Genomic DNA, 15,676 nt, shown 5'->3' with positions numbered 1-15,676 from the left:
TATTTAAGATTTTAATGGTTGGTTAGTATGTAAATAAAGCACATTTTGATGATTTCAAACTTTTTATTATTGCTTCTGTAAAAGCTGGAAATACTTGCCAATTCTCACAACTTGCCACCAGAAATACAAAAAGCAAGCAATTGTTAACACTTCTGTGATTTAGTCAAGGGCTTTGTCACAGCCATGAGATTACAGAACAAAACAAGTCTCTATTCTGGATTTACCACCGCAGCTTGTGCCAGAGAAAACGCTCTTCTCCATGGGGTTGTCTGTTGCCCACTTAAAATTAGTGGTAGTTTTGAATAGCACTTTTTCTTAGAAGAAGGGACCAAATAAGAGGAAAAACTGCATAAAATAAATTTATGAGTTAGAGATTGTAGATCAGACTAAGACTGTTGGACTTCAGATTTCACTTTCTTTTTTTGTAGATAAAAAGAGAGTAAAAACAAATAAAGAGGTTAACACTTCATTTGATCCACTGGGGGGATTAAAATAAATGTACATATGAAATTGCCTGTTTGGGTTCAAACTCTGTCTAGAAATACCTTCTGCAACTCATTGAAGTGATTTGCTCCAGTAAGTCAAGATCAGCATTTCATTCTTGGCATCAAAAGCCACGGCATCTGCTATGAAGAACATACTTTCTCTGAACACTTTTAAGATACTATGATGTCTACGCTACAAAAATAGTTAAAAAATTTTGAATTTACTTTCTAGCCTTCCATTATACATGGGCAGGAGTTACTGCTACAAACATTGTAATGTGACTTATTCTTTTTATAGAAATCTGATTTACTAGTTTTCGATGTTGCAATCTTTAATAAAAAATAAATTAGTCTGATTCAGAGGCATATAATGAAGTTCACTCAAACTGTAAGAGAAATGCACAGGAAGCCACATTCACAAAAGCTTTTGCTATTAAAGATATTGTCTGAGAATCTGGTTTTGTACGTTTATTCCCCAAAAGGCACTAAAACTAGAATGGAAGCAAAATAAGGACGTTTGGCTCATTTGAAAAACAACTAAGCAATATGTAAAATGCTGAAGAATCCTTACTTCATTAAATTTAATACAATATAAAACTATTTAAAAGTATGATTTTAACGCATAACAGCATATGCTCTGCTATTCTTTAATTTAGCACATTTAAAAAAGAAAGTTTATAAGAAACATTCTGTCCTTCTTAAAGTAGCATGAAGCATTTCAGGAACTTGACAATTCATTCTTTCTATAAACAATTGTTTCTCTTTGGAATAGAGGAAAAAAAAAATCCCAAAACTTAACTTCACATTTACAGAAACAAACAAGTACACCCAAGGTTTTCCACAAGATTATGTTGAATTAATTTTATTTTTCATATTATAAAGTGAAAAGCAATAAATGTAACAAGAATAATTCACTCCTTTAATTGAATTAAAAACTTGATAGGGTGTAGACCATCGACAGTCTTGGAAGAAGTAGTGAAAAGATTTCTGTTGCAGAATAAAGAGGTTCTCTCATTTTACAGAGATTCTAATCCTCTCATCAGCCAAGAACAAATAGGGAAACTGATTACTCATCTCCTTCTTAATGTATATAGTACTCTTAAGATATTTATCTATATTGTTCTCTCTTGCTGTAACCTTAGTACAACAGTTATTTTTAAAGATATCGACAAATTAACCCTTTTGGGTGTCAGGAAAGAATTCATACTCATTGAGGCCTACCTGATAGTACACAGAGGGTCCAGGAAGGCTGCCTTTCCTTTAGCATTAACACATAACAGAAACTAAAATTCATAAGACAACATCAGAATTGGAGTCAAGACTCCCTAAACACGTGGTATGACAGGAATGTTTATCCTCAGGTGACTGGTCATATGAGAGAACTTTGCAATTATAGTGCTGGACCTGCTGAAATGTATTAACAAAATCACATATTAACAAGAAAGTGAGCGTTTAAAAGCATTCTTCGTAACTGTGACTGTCATTTTTTGCCAAGCTTTCAAATTAAAACAGAAAACATTCTAAAGCAAAAAAGTTAATCCCACTCCAACAAGAGGAAAACAGTGAGGACTTACAGTGAGGCTCATAGGGAGGAGGAGGGTCACCACAAGGAACACACTCCATGTCTTGAAAGCCTCCAAGCTTAGTCTTCCTATAAAATCTAGAAGATAAAGGAATGAAAAAACAGTTAATCAAAACTAGTTATTTTTCCCCTCACAAAAATAATGATGTATTTTAACAAAATCCTCTATAACTGCAAACTTTTGCCAATCTGTGTCCCAACGCAAACTCCGAGGAAATAGTAGAAAATAATACTAAACAAAGGTACAGTACATATTAATTAACACTACAGCAGTAGATCTAAAGTAAATTGAAGAAAAAAAAACCCACTAAATTTGTTAGTCCAAATACAGAGTCATTATAATTTTGTGTTCATATAAGAAATAAACAATTCTGGAGATTTCAGACACAAGTCAATATCCCATTTTCCACATAGATCACAACATACAAGACAAGTATGATGAACTTCTATTAAGCAAGCTTATTTACACATTTAAAAAATAAAAGTGAACTGATTAATCTATATAACTCTCCTAAAAAACCCAAGATATTACAAGGTAATTATCACCATTAACAGTATATAATCGACTAGATGTCAGTGCTTCCTAGTTAAAATCTCCAAGATACTTTCTAGCTCAGAGAAGGAAAAATCACTTATAAATTGGTTCATTTATGTATAGAAGGGCATCCCCTCCCAAAGTTTTATCATGCTGTGTGCCAAAATCTTCAGCAAATAAGGTTGTTTCTATCTATTCTGATTGTTTCGCAGAACAGCAAAACAGTAAAAACTGCTTTTCAGAACCCTGTTTTAATAAACCAACAATCCCCTCTGACTCTTCCTTCTCCTCTAGGAAGCTCTTCACCACCAACCAAAATCACAAGGTGAATGGACTGTGAATGCAAATTAATGAATTGACCACATGAGTCCCAATCTACATTATCCAATTCTCTGTGTTGTTTCCATATTTTCACTTAAATGTATATCTTAAATATTCATGAGGGCAAGCTTTTCAAGGTATGAAAAAATGGATATTGCAAACAGAGGCATCCATCAGATGATTCAGATAAGCAATAGCAATGGGAGGCCACCAGGAGTAATAGGTGAACAATAAAACAAAAGTCTAAAGCAAACTAACTAGCCAACTACTCATTCCTAAAGAAATTTATGCAATAACATTAAAAAAAAAATTAAAATGGCTATTGTACCCAACGAGACATTTTATTCTAAAGACCCTTCAAGAACTTTACTACTGAATTTATGTTCAAGAGCTTACTGACTACAGTGACAGGCAGAAGCCTACATTCCTAAACCAGGGAACAAGAGTAGTACCAAATGGAAAACCAGAAATTTAAAGTGTTATATTTCAAATTTGTATGAGAGTATGACATTCTCTAAAGAACTTATCTACAACAGCTCCCTATCAAGTAGGTCTGTCTGTCTTTCAATCAGTCATTAGGACTAAGCTAGCATCAACAGCTGCGGTCTGTTCAGGACGAGTACATGAATTAAGTGTTTTCTGTAGTGGTATGAACTCTACTGATGTTAAATTACTAACACTGCAAATGCCATTAAAGGATGAAGACTGTATCAGCTAAAGCAAACAGCTTTCCAACTGCTCAAGAAACTCATGCTTTAACAATGTGAACAGGAATAGATTCATAGGCTGTAAGACTGAAGGCCCCTGTGATCATTTACTTTGAATGAAATGTGTTAATATTTGTTTTTAGCCGACATACTCACTGTAGTGTTTTGAACCTGAACAACAGGGAATGGCATGTTGGAAACTCGTACAAAACAGAAATAAATATGATTACCAAGAGGTAAAACATTAGCTAAACTATTTGGTTTGGCTAGCTATATCCTCCATTCGCTTACGCAGCATCTAAACTGATGAACAGGTATGAGTGGTGGCGTGTTCTACAGTTCTGTTCCCCAAAATGTCCAGACCAGATGACCTGTGACTCCCCTAGCCACAACTCCCTCCCTCCTCATGTTTCGAATTTTGCTGCCAGTAAAAGCAGGTTGTGGCAACAGCTCTCATTTTAACACGTACTCAACACATCTATTTAGAATACATTCTAGACCAGAATACTGAGAAGCATTCCCAGGTCCTCCAGTTTAGATCTACCCTTAATTCATGTTTTATTCTGTCTTCTTTTTTGCTCCTTTCTTGTCTTCCAAAATTTACCTTATATTGTTTACACCACAAGAAGAAAATTATATGCCTGCTGACAGCCAAATAAGCCTTACAATACATACATATTAATATGCAGTAAGACCATGAATCAATCCACCACGTGGCTGCAGGTAGTATCAAAAGTGGTTGTGAGTAACATCTGCCTGGGGCTGCACCTTGTTTTAGCAGTGACTTAAACTAGTATTAGTTACCAAAGCTTTACTAAGTGTTTTTAAAAGACCTCACTTCTGGCTTGACAGGAATAACTGTAGGAGCTTCAACAGTGTCCTGGTATTTGATAGCTGGTATTAAAAAAAGAAAAAGTATACAAAAATAAATAAAATAAAATTGCTGAGACACATATAGGCAACAAATGCATGAACTTTTAAGCATCTCTGAAATATATACCTTGAAAATACAAAGGCTGTTACAGCTGTAAATCAGTTCTCATCACCTATTTCTATCAATTAAACTACCAATCCATAGCTCAGAAAAGCATCAGAAATGCCTTTTAACAAATTTATGGCAGGTATTTATAACAGCAGAACTTGGCCACAATGTAAAGAATAGCCTTTTAGAGATCTTAACACTTAATATTACGAACATAGAATTTTAGCAACAGAGATGATGTCATCTGGGATGACTGGACAACAAACTAGGCACAGCTCTTGATTTATAACAGCAGCTTCAGTGAGTCTCCACCCTTGTTATAATTTGTTCCAAAACAATACTTTCAGATCCATTTATGATTCTCAGCCAGGATCATGCTCTATGAATTTACCAACATGGTGAAGGAAATTCAGGAGCATAAACCACAGCCACTATTTTTGATCTAAAAATATAAGTGTATGAGAATTATTAGGCATTGACCTAAGGAGGGGAAAAAAGGCAAGCAAATAATGTGATCAGTCTTCAAGAAGGCAATTGTGTGTGCTTCCAAATGTTTAATTCATTTTAACAATGAAGTCCGTCACCAGTAATGCTCGATATTTTGAAGTATTTTGTTCGGGTACTGTATAGACAATACTCTCATAGATCAGGTAGGTAATTATCAAACCATTTTTCTAGATGAGATAATTAAAACTGCAATTCTGAAATTATGTGCTCAGATCATACAGTAAATTGTTGGCAAGCCCAAGACTAGAACCTAGGACCTTCATACATACATAAAGGATACAAACATTTATCCGGAAAACATGAATAAGCAAATGTTAAAGCAAATTAGTTCTGAATTTATTCAAGTCTTGTCTTCAGAAATGGACTTACCCTGGTAAACAGTCTCCACACAGTGCATTGCTGGTGGCAGAACAGTTGGCCTTCTGAAATCGGTTAACTAATGCACAATCCAGACAAGGCTTGCACTTCTGAAAGCCCCAGTCTTCCTTGAATCTGTTTGGCCTGCATGTCATGCACTGTGCATCCTGCCCATATCCAAAGCCGCATTCCTGTAGGGATTAACAAGCAATAGCAAGCTATTCAGTCACTGAAAGCGTGAACAAGAAGAGAATGCTGGGATAAAATGAAGACCTAGTGCAATTATTACTGAGAGTAGGTCTTTCTAGAGACAAAAGCCATCCTTTCAGCAAGTTCAAATGTGTCTTCCACTGCTAATAATCTCCCTTACTTCTATAAGTAATACTTAGTCATCCACTTTATTCATGAAACCACTGTGTATTTCAATGATAAAGGGCTTCAAGGACTCCCACAGTTTCATTATTACTAGCTTATGGTAGAATTATTGAGCTGTCTGTTTTTTAATTAGGTCAGTCATGTGAAAGTGCAGAAACTGGGACAAGTGAAGTATAAAGGCACTTACTCAGTTACAAAAACAGCAAAGAAGCACTTTGATATTAAGGTTCATAGCTAAGGTGAACAAAGTTAATTGCCAAAGAGAGTGCACTGATCTTCAAAGGCTTAGAATTTCTGTTACCAAATAAAACAGAGCTGGTTAATGATCATCAGCCAGGCATGAAACGTTGCTTAGCCATTAAGAATTTCAGAAACTCAATCTGCTCCAGTTCTAACAGTTCTTAAACTGTTCGAAAAGTTTAATAGCGCTGCAGATCACAGGGAGTCACAACATTTTACTATACAAGAAATATCATTATGGTTGGTTATTTATCTCAAATTTAGCCATTTAAAGAAATTACTACCATTAATTTGAAAAATGACAGCTAATACAACTGATAGGCTGCAAAGAGAAACACTTCACCATCAACATGTAATAGTTGGGGGACTGAATTCTATGAACTGATTATCAAGAACTATTAACCTACTTCATTTTTATGTTGCTATTTCTTGAAGTTATCGAGTTACTAAGAGTTGCTATTCCCTTTTCTCATCTGAATATACTATTAAGTTTTTATAATACTTTGCAGTAAGATATGATGCATCAGTGACACACCTCAAACAGCAAGCCGAATACAACAAAATGCTGGAAAGGACTTATTGGGAAAGGCACAATGTGGGGACCTCCTTCTCCAGTATGTGGTCTCAGTGGAAGAACAGGGCATCTTCCCAGTGGGAAAACTGCAGGAAATCTTCAACTGTGGCAACTTAAGAAAAGGTTTCCACCAGTTTCCTCTACAACACACACATGTTCTATACATATAAATAACTTTTTCCAAAGTCATCCACCTAAGTAAATATGAAGTAAAAAGCTTTGACCCTTAGAAATGCACTCCGGATTCTCCAAGGTTTTGCACTGAGAAAGCTTCTATCGAACAAGGTCTGTGATGGAGTTCGTCAATACGTATTTCACTATATCTCTAATTTGTCATGATAAAGTTACAATAAACAACTTGAGATACATTTTACTGGACTTTCTACGAATTTTCAATTTTCTTTTATGTTAAGAATAATAATAAATAATAATAATTTTCTTTTATGTTAAGCTTATGGGTAAGAATCGGAGAGAGAGGCAACAAAGGGAACCTAGTGGTTGGTGTCTACTACAGGCCGCCAGATCAATAGGAGCTGATAGACGAAGCGTTCTTCCTCCAACTCCAGGAGGCTTTGCGCTCGCAGGCTCTCATCCTACTGGGGGACTTCAACCACCCCGACATCTGCTGGAAAAGCAACACGGCAAGCTGTAGGCAATCCAGCAGGTTCCTAGAATGCATTGAGGACAACTTCTTAAGCCAGGTAATAAGCACCCCTACCCGAGGTATTGCGATACTAGACCTGGTGGTCACCAGTGTGAGTGAGCTCGTTGGGGATGTCAAGATCGGAGGTAGCCTGGGCTGCAGTGACCACGCGCTGGTGGAACTAACGCTACTGAGGGAAATGGGAATAACAAAGAGCATAGTCAGGACCCTAAATTTTAGGAGGGCAAATTTCCAGCTCTTCAAGGAGATAGTCAGAAGGACTCCCTGGGAAACGGTCCTCAGGGACAGGGGAACAGAACAGAGCTGGCAGGTCTTTAAGGATGTATTCCAGAGAGCGCAAGAGCTCTCGATCCCCAAGTGTAAGAAGTCGGGCAGAGAAGGGAAGAGACCGGCATGGCTGAGGCAAGAGATGCTGGTCAAACTAAGGAAGAAGAGGGAACTGCACAGGCAGTGGAAGCAGGGACTGGCTTCCTGGGAAGAGTATAGGGAAGTTGCCCGGTTGTGTAGGGATGGGGTCAGAAGGCCAAGGCACAGCTGGAGCTGAACTTGGCAAGGGATGCAAAAAATAACAAGAAGGGCTTCTACAGGTATGGCAGCCGGAAAAAGATGGTCAGAGAAAGCGTACCCCCGCTCATGAGCAAGACCAGCAAACTGGTAACAGCAGATGAGGAGAAAGCTGAGGTACTCAACAACTTTTTTGCCTCTGTCTTCACTGGCAACCTCTCTCCTCACCCCTCCCGAGTCGATGGCTGGCATGAAGGAGATCAGGAGGGTAAAATCCCTCCAGCTGTAAGTGAAGACCAGGTTCGGGACCTCCTGAGGAACGTAAACGTACAGAAGTCCATGGGACCTGATGAGATGCATCCCAGAGTCCTGAGGGAACTGGCTGATGTAGTTGCCAAGCCACTCTCCACAATATTTGAAAAGTCATGGCAGTCAAGGGAAGTCCCCAGTGACTGGAAAAAGGGAAACATTGTGCCCCTTTTCAAAAAGGGTAGAAAGGAAGACCCTGGGAACTACCGACCTGTCAGCCTCACCTCTGTGCCTGGGAAGATCATGGAACAGATCCTCCTAGAAGATATGCTAAGGCAAGTGGAGGCCAGGGAGGTGATTCGAGACACCCAGCATGGCTTCACCAAGGGCAGGTCCTGCCTCACCAACCTAGTGGCTTTCTATGATGGTGTAACAACAAGGGTGGACAAGGGAAAACCAATGAACGTCATCTATCTGGATTTTTGTAAAGCCTTTGACACGGTCCCCCACAACATCCTTCTCTCCAAACTGGAGAGCCATGCATTTGATGGGTGGACCGTTCGGTGGATAAGGAATTGGTTGGATGGTCGCAGCCAAAGGGTAGTGGTCAACGGCTCAATGTCCAGATAGAGACCAGTGATGAGTGGAGTCCCTCAGGGGTCCGTACTGGGACTGGCTGTTCAATATATTTATCAATGACATGGACAGCGACATCGAGTGTACCCTCAGCAAGTTTGCAGATGACACCAAGCTGAGTGGTATGGTTCATACACCAGAAGGACGGGATGCCATCCAGAGGGACCTGGACAAGCTGGAGAGGTGGGCCTGTGTGAACCTCATGAGGTTCAACAAGGCCAAGTGCAAGGTCCTACACCTGGGTCGGGGTAATCCCCGCTATCAATACAGGCTGGGGGATGAAAGGATCGAGAGCAGCTCTGCTGAGAGGGACTTGGGGGTACTGATAGACAAAAGGCTGGACATGAGCCGGCAATGTGCACTGGCAGCCCAGAGGGCCAACCGTGTCCTGGGCTGCATCAAGAGAAGCGTGGCCAGCAGGTCGAGAGAGGTGATTCTGCCCCTCTACTCTGCTCTGGTGAGACCTCACCTGGAGTACTGCGTTCAGCTCTGGAGCCCTCAGCACAAGAAGGACATGGAACTGTTGGAGCGGGTCCAAAGGAGGGCTACAAAAATGATCCGAGGGCTGGAGCACCTCTCCTATGAGGACAGGCTGAGAGAGTTGGGCTTGTTCAGCCTGGAGAAGAGAAGGCTGCAGGGAGACCTGATTGCAGCCTTTCAGTCCTTAAAGGGAGCCTATAGGAAAGATGGGGACAATCTTTTTAGCAGAGACAACAGTGACAGGACGAGGGGTAATGGTTTTAAACTAAAACAGGGTAGGTTTAGGCTAGATATAAGGAAGAAATTCTTTACAATGAGGGTTGTGAAACACTGGAACGGGTTGCCCAGAGAGGTAGTGGAGGCCCCATCCGTGGAAACATTCAAGACCAGGTTGGACAGGGCTCTGAGCAATCTGATCTAGTTCGTGGTGTCCCTGCTCGCTGTAGGGGGGTTGGACTAGATGACCTCTAGGGGTCCCTTCCAACCCAAAACTTTCTATGTTTCTATGATTCTACATCTTTCCTGTCTTCTTCAGAAGGGCAAGCACTCAACTACACAGAAAATTAACAATTCTAAGAAAGCAACTACAAATGGGCACTAAAAATAGTCATCTTCTGTCTCCAGACCCAGGAATTTGAAAAATAAGTTTTATTTTTTGTTTTGTTGGTTGTTTTTTTTTAGCTGAAATTTAGTTTTTTACTATTGACTATTATTAAGATTAAGGAACAGACAGACCAATCATTGCGGATAGTAACAAAAAAAAGCATGTGTTCAGTTTTACACTCGATTTCATTTACGCAATGTAAGACTGTATACAAAGCTACAGGATTTGCCACCGGGGACTGGAACCAGACTAACCTCTGTTAGGAGATTTTGCTCTTCCTAAGTCTAAATACATCTTACCATTGAATCTCATTATTCCTTAACACAGTCTTTCTAAATACCAATTCTTTACTTCTTCTGTTTAGATCATCGAGATAGTCATGTTATAGGATACATTATATAGCTCAATCAAACCACATATATTCAGATCTCTTGGAATTTGTCCCTCCCAAGTCCTAGCAAACTTTCAAATATAAGGCTTGAATTAACTTAATTACAAGTTTTCCTTTCCAGACTACCTTTGAAGTTTCTGATTAAAAACAAGCAAACGCCAGGAAGTAAATTTAGAATTAAATGCCTTCAACTCACTGGCCCAAACCACCAAAGCTTGAGTAAATTGTTTCTAGCTCTGTCAGATCTGCTTTGCTGTAGTTGAATGTATGGACACATCTTAGTGGTCCTTAATGTGGAATGGTTTACTTTAAAGCTATAAAAATGGTGTATGTAATATGAAGAAATCTTCTGCCCAAGGAATTTACAGTCTCCAGTCTTTTCAAAGACGGCTTCTAAGTTCTTGCCAGGAATTCTGCAGATATAATCCATAACAACTACAACTTTATGTATGTGCTTTTTATGTTCATATAATATTTGAGGTAGTTTACTGCCTGGCAGGTGCAAATAAATATTTAAGCTTGTAAACCAGGCAGAACTTCAAACAGATCTGTACTCATAATTAACCACATTCCCAAAACTGAAGGATATGATTTAGATGATGGATTCAAACCCTTTCAAATCTTGGACTTTATAATTTAGCAGTCCAGCAAAGGTAAAAACAATCGACTGTTCTTCTTTTACCAGTACATGTGCAAAACTGATGCGCAACAGTTTTCTCCATGCTTTATTTACAAAGTTGTGAAGTTACATGGCTGATGAGATCTGAATAGTTCTCAACCCCTCTCAACCCTTCTATCCTCCCACTCACATTTTTAAAAGAGGGCTCATCTCCTGTGGCAGTTCACCTCAGGACTGCAGAAAAGAAATAAAACTTGTAACCTCAATTAGCTAGATTTAAAAAAAACAAAACAACAAAACTTTTTTTTGTGCCAGAAAAAAAAACACCAACACATTATATTTATTTCTCCTGTTGTGAAGCATACTGAAGAATGTTTAGCCCACTCTTCCCTTTCTGCTTCCGCTTCTCAATGTTATCATCAATGGTACCAGGTAACATCAACGAAAAATTTCTCTCTCAAATGATATACGGTACAAGCCACAAAAACCCAAACACTAATTTAGAAAAATGTATTCAAATTAATTTTTTAAAAACCCTCAAAATTCAAATGCACTTCTGTTTTCTGGATATTTACACAACTTTCACTATCACAGCATCGTGACATCTCATTACCTTTAACGTATGTATCCCCAGAACAACTTTGTTTAGAAGTGGGTTTCACTAAGGTATGAAGAGAGATGACTGGTCAAGGCCACCTAGGAATGTATAGCAAACTAGTTAACTCATAACTTGGTTTCAAGCTAAGACTATTAAAAGCATACACTAATAGAGACCCCTCTTAAAGCAGCAGCTTGGCAGTGTTAACATTTTCTTGGAGTATATACTACCCAAACACTGAGTCAGACAGAACGACCAGAACTACAGCAGACTATAAAGGGTAATGATGTTAACTGGTATGTTTTTTTCCCCTAAAAGTTGAATGCAATGCAAAAAGTAAATGAACAGTAAATTAGATTTTAAACATTTTTTCAATTAAAATAACATCAAATTTAATTTTTTAAAAATGCTTTCAGGCATTACTGAGATTGCAATCTGCAAGTACACTTCAGAATTTGTTTCCAGTTCCATTGATTATCCACAACCTACGTAAGTCCTTAGACAGTGCAACACAGACAAGTTCCACTTAGGCCATGATGATTACAAGAATATTTGGGTATTCTCAAGAAAAAGCCTTCTAGTCATTAAGATACTTTGAATTGATGTCAGGTCATATAACATGTTGCAGCACTATGTTGGTGCTAGGGAATGAAATTTTTAATGATACCTTTGAGTATATGGCCTTGTTAAATAGCACACAGTTTCAGCTTCCAAAACTACCTTAGGCTGTGGATCAGCCTCATCCAGAATCCAACAATCAGCCGTATCTATCAACAAAAGTCTCTGAGCAGGACAGGCTGCAACAGTGTGCTGCAAACACCTCAGATTTAGCTGCTTTGGCAAAGTTAGTGTCAGAAGTTTCCTGCTCATGGAGTAAGATTTGACATGCTCACAGGCAGCTGCTCCAGCTGCCAGGAGACCGACCCAGAAACACGTTAGCCTCTCCTGAGCTAAGATATGGCAGGCTTCTTCACAAGCAGCTCTCTTGCTTTGAGAGGCGACATAGTGACTGCTAAACATGGTAGCAGCTGCTCTCAGTAACTTCACTGGGACAACATGTCAGACATAGCACATCACCTTTCATGTTCTGCATGAGGACTGTTACATTCAGGAGTAGCTTCAAACAGTACCTTCCTGTTTAACTCACAATTCCTTTTCTGAGTCAAGACGCAGGTCTCCTTTTCCTTCATCATATACCTGGTGCAAGGAAGCAACCTGTGATAACATGGCCCTGCCTTAGCAGCTGTCAAGCTGCCTCTGTCGCACAGGCTCTCTGTACCACAGCAGTCTCTTGGTGCCAGCATTTATCATCATGTATTTGGTGGCAATGCTAGCTTAAGGAACTCTCTCCCTTTCATCTCTGTTTTTTCTTCCTTGTCATACACTGTCCTCAATTGTACTGATACAACTGATTATGAGGCTGAGCTGTAAATCTAACCACAGGACTGATCCAGGTTAAAAGTGATCGGTTCAGTGATCTGTTCTATAGTACACCCTAAAAATCTGTGTCAGCTTAACTGCAAAAGTAGGGCACTATGGAAAGAACTTGCTGTTGCCAAAACTGTCATTTCAATGTTTCTGAACTACAACCTCAGATGTAATCTGTTGACAAAACAATCTAGATTTGCACTTAAAGTTCTGAGTTGCAATGTAAGCTTGATGAGGCTGAGATGCGGCTTGCTTTTTCATCTTTAAATAAAAAAAGCAAACTATAGAGAATTAAAAAAAACCAAAACAAATTACATTGAAAGGACTTGAAGAACTCTCATTTCTGTACTGGAAAATTTTCAGGAAAAGGCTGAAGCCCAAACTATCCCAGTTTATTTCTTCCGCATTAATTGTGACATATAAATTTGACTCATATACAAGGTCTGTTCTATACAGATCCACATTACTGTTAACGTAGGACAAAAAAGGCTCTTACAATCAAGCCACACTATTCAGGCACTGGCAACTTGAAGCTACTTAAAGAAAGATAGATATTAAACCACTTGCTTAGCTACATGATGCTTTGTTTCCTACTAAATGAAAGAGATGCGAAATAATGCTGAGCCACATGAAACGAACACTTCCTTCTGAATGGGTACAATCATTTTAGCCTCCCACCCTAGAAGAACACACTGCTTAAAAAAAAAAAAAAGAAAAAACAAACCCCAAACAAAAAACAACCCCAAACAAAACCCCCGCACACTCAAAAGCAAACTATTTCAGTGGTTCAAAGGCTTCACAAACATTACCAAGAACACATGTGTATGAGAAGAAAAGGCTATATAGATTTTTTTTTAAAATTAACAAATAGAAGCAAACAAACAGGAGAAGAAGCTTTAGCTTTCACTCCCTTCCCCATCAATGCTAAAATGTTGACACAGTAACAAAGCTGGCTTTCTTATGATGGCAATATGTCAAAAGTACTTTATAAAAAATACAATCAACATAAATGATCAATGGATTTTAGTTCTAAGATAATGCAACATCTGCAGCGCTGCTGTTAGAACAGTTGATGGGGAATCAGAAAGGAAAAGCTGAGGTTGTACTATTTTTTCTTCATTTAAGGAAGAAAGAACTACTTTAAAAACATTCTTGAAAAAGAGAGCCCCATAAAACCGTGACAACAAAAGCTGAAAAGAATAGTCTAGATTCAGAAATAGTTGCATGAAATGACCAACAAAAACCCCAGCCTTCTTTTGTTTCATGCTACAGAGGGTGTCCGAAGTTGCTTATCTATACAGCCAGGAAGGTCAATCCAATAGAAGGAGCACTAGGTTTGCAACTAAAATTAAACACTCATCACAGAATCACAGAACAGCCACGTTGGAAGGAAACTTCAACGAACATCTGATCCAGCCTTTCATGGGACAGGAAGCTGAGATGATCTAGCATCCTGCCCAACCGCATCCTAAAAAAGTCCAGTGATGCGGACTCTATCACGCTCCTGGGGAAGTTGTTCCAGTGAATGATTGCTCCCACTGTAAAAAAAAAAAAATTCTTTCTTGTACAGAGGTAAAAACATCTTTACTGGTACAGCTTGTAGCCATTGCTCCTTGTTTGTCCACATGGCTCCTTATGAAGAGAGAGCCTCCGTCTCCTTGTTCCACTCTGTGGCACCAAAAGCTTCCTGCATTACCACGGGCCAGCTGATTTCTGTGCTAGTGTCTCATGTATAAATTAAGAAAAGGCAACAGGATTTCCCTAACTTAGAAAGGTATTACGAAACGGTTACGTAGTATAGCAACAAAGGTCATATAAATAACTCAAGTGAATCGTTGTAAAAATAAGTATATATATACACACACTTATATACACACACCCACTTTGTACAGGTGGTATTTTGCCCTGCACATTTATCCATACTGTTGATGCAAGTCTGTGGTATACCTGAGTGTATCTGGCAACATAGGAACAGACTGGACTATCACGCAGGACCAGATTTCATTAGGTTTTAACCCTACCTTAAGTCACGTGTGCAGCCCATGTTAAGATTCCTAAGCCTGATCTTCAGATGTCACTGTGTCTTCCCAAAAGTGCAGGAACAACTAATGACTGTTGACTTAATTGGGTTTTATTCAAAATAAAATTCACAATAAAAACCCCATTGAAGTTAAAAAAAAACCCCAGGTATCGCAATTAGGTAACAACGTATTAGTTTTGATTTCCATAACTTCATGTACTCAGTTTAACAAAGGTAAAAGGAAGAAAGTATGTGCCCAAGTGTACTTCTGCTCTAAACTGGTTGCTGACCAATTCAGTGGCAATGTATTTAAGTCATAGTACCCATCTGCAACACAGTATTTATCTTAATTTTTATCTTGAAAACTCCAGTTTTCATTCCATAGTGTCTAGCCTACTAACTCTACTTGGCTTTTGAAAAGAACACAGTTCCTATTTTTGTCTAGCCAGTAATAATAAGAAAGAAATCTACAGATTTAGATTGCAACTAAGATGAAGTAATTTCTCATAAATAAGAGTGAAGCAAGGGCTCTACAGTCCTTGACATTGGACCTGCTTCAGTAGTACTCAGCAGTAAAAGTTCTACCTGAACTGAGTTTTGTGGGAAGGAAATAGGGACATACATTTACATCAACTGTTCACACAGTCCACTGATGCATGTAGCTGGCCTTTTGTATTCAACAATATAGGCTGAGGTTTTTTGTTACCAACATAAGAAAGAAACCTGTCAGTCAATTGCTTAAAACACTTCGGGGAGGGAACCGAATTAAAAAAAAACACTGCTAACATTGTATTTTACTATATACGTAGACATAGAGC

General features: G+C 38.7%; 1 protein-coding gene across 5 annotated transcripts in view; it reads right to left on the bottom strand.

Annotated features, from left to right (window-relative positions):
* Positions 1-15,676, bottom strand: part of TNFRSF19 (TNF receptor superfamily member 19) — a 65,481-nt gene that overhangs the window by 31,883 nt on the left and 17,922 nt on the right. For all 5 annotated transcript variants that reach the window (XM_075419323.1, XM_075419330.1, XM_075419338.1 and 2 more), the window contains 2 exons: positions 5,489-5,667; positions 2,060-2,145 (listed from right to left, as the gene is read on the bottom strand). In XM_075419323.1, coding sequence (XP_075275438.1) covers positions 2,060-2,145; positions 5,489-5,667 — 265 coding nt within the window. The remainder of the gene's footprint in view (positions 1-2,059; positions 2,146-5,488; positions 5,668-15,676) is intronic.

The sequence above is a fragment of the Opisthocomus hoazin genome, chromosome 1, assembly GCF_030867145.1.
Source record: "Opisthocomus hoazin isolate bOpiHoa1 chromosome 1, bOpiHoa1.hap1, whole genome shotgun sequence".
NCBI classification, from domain to species: Eukaryota; Metazoa; Chordata; class Aves; order Opisthocomiformes; family Opisthocomidae; genus Opisthocomus; species Opisthocomus hoazin.
The sequence above is the reverse complement of the archived record's forward strand: the minus strand, read 5'-3'. Positions and strand labels throughout refer to the sequence as shown.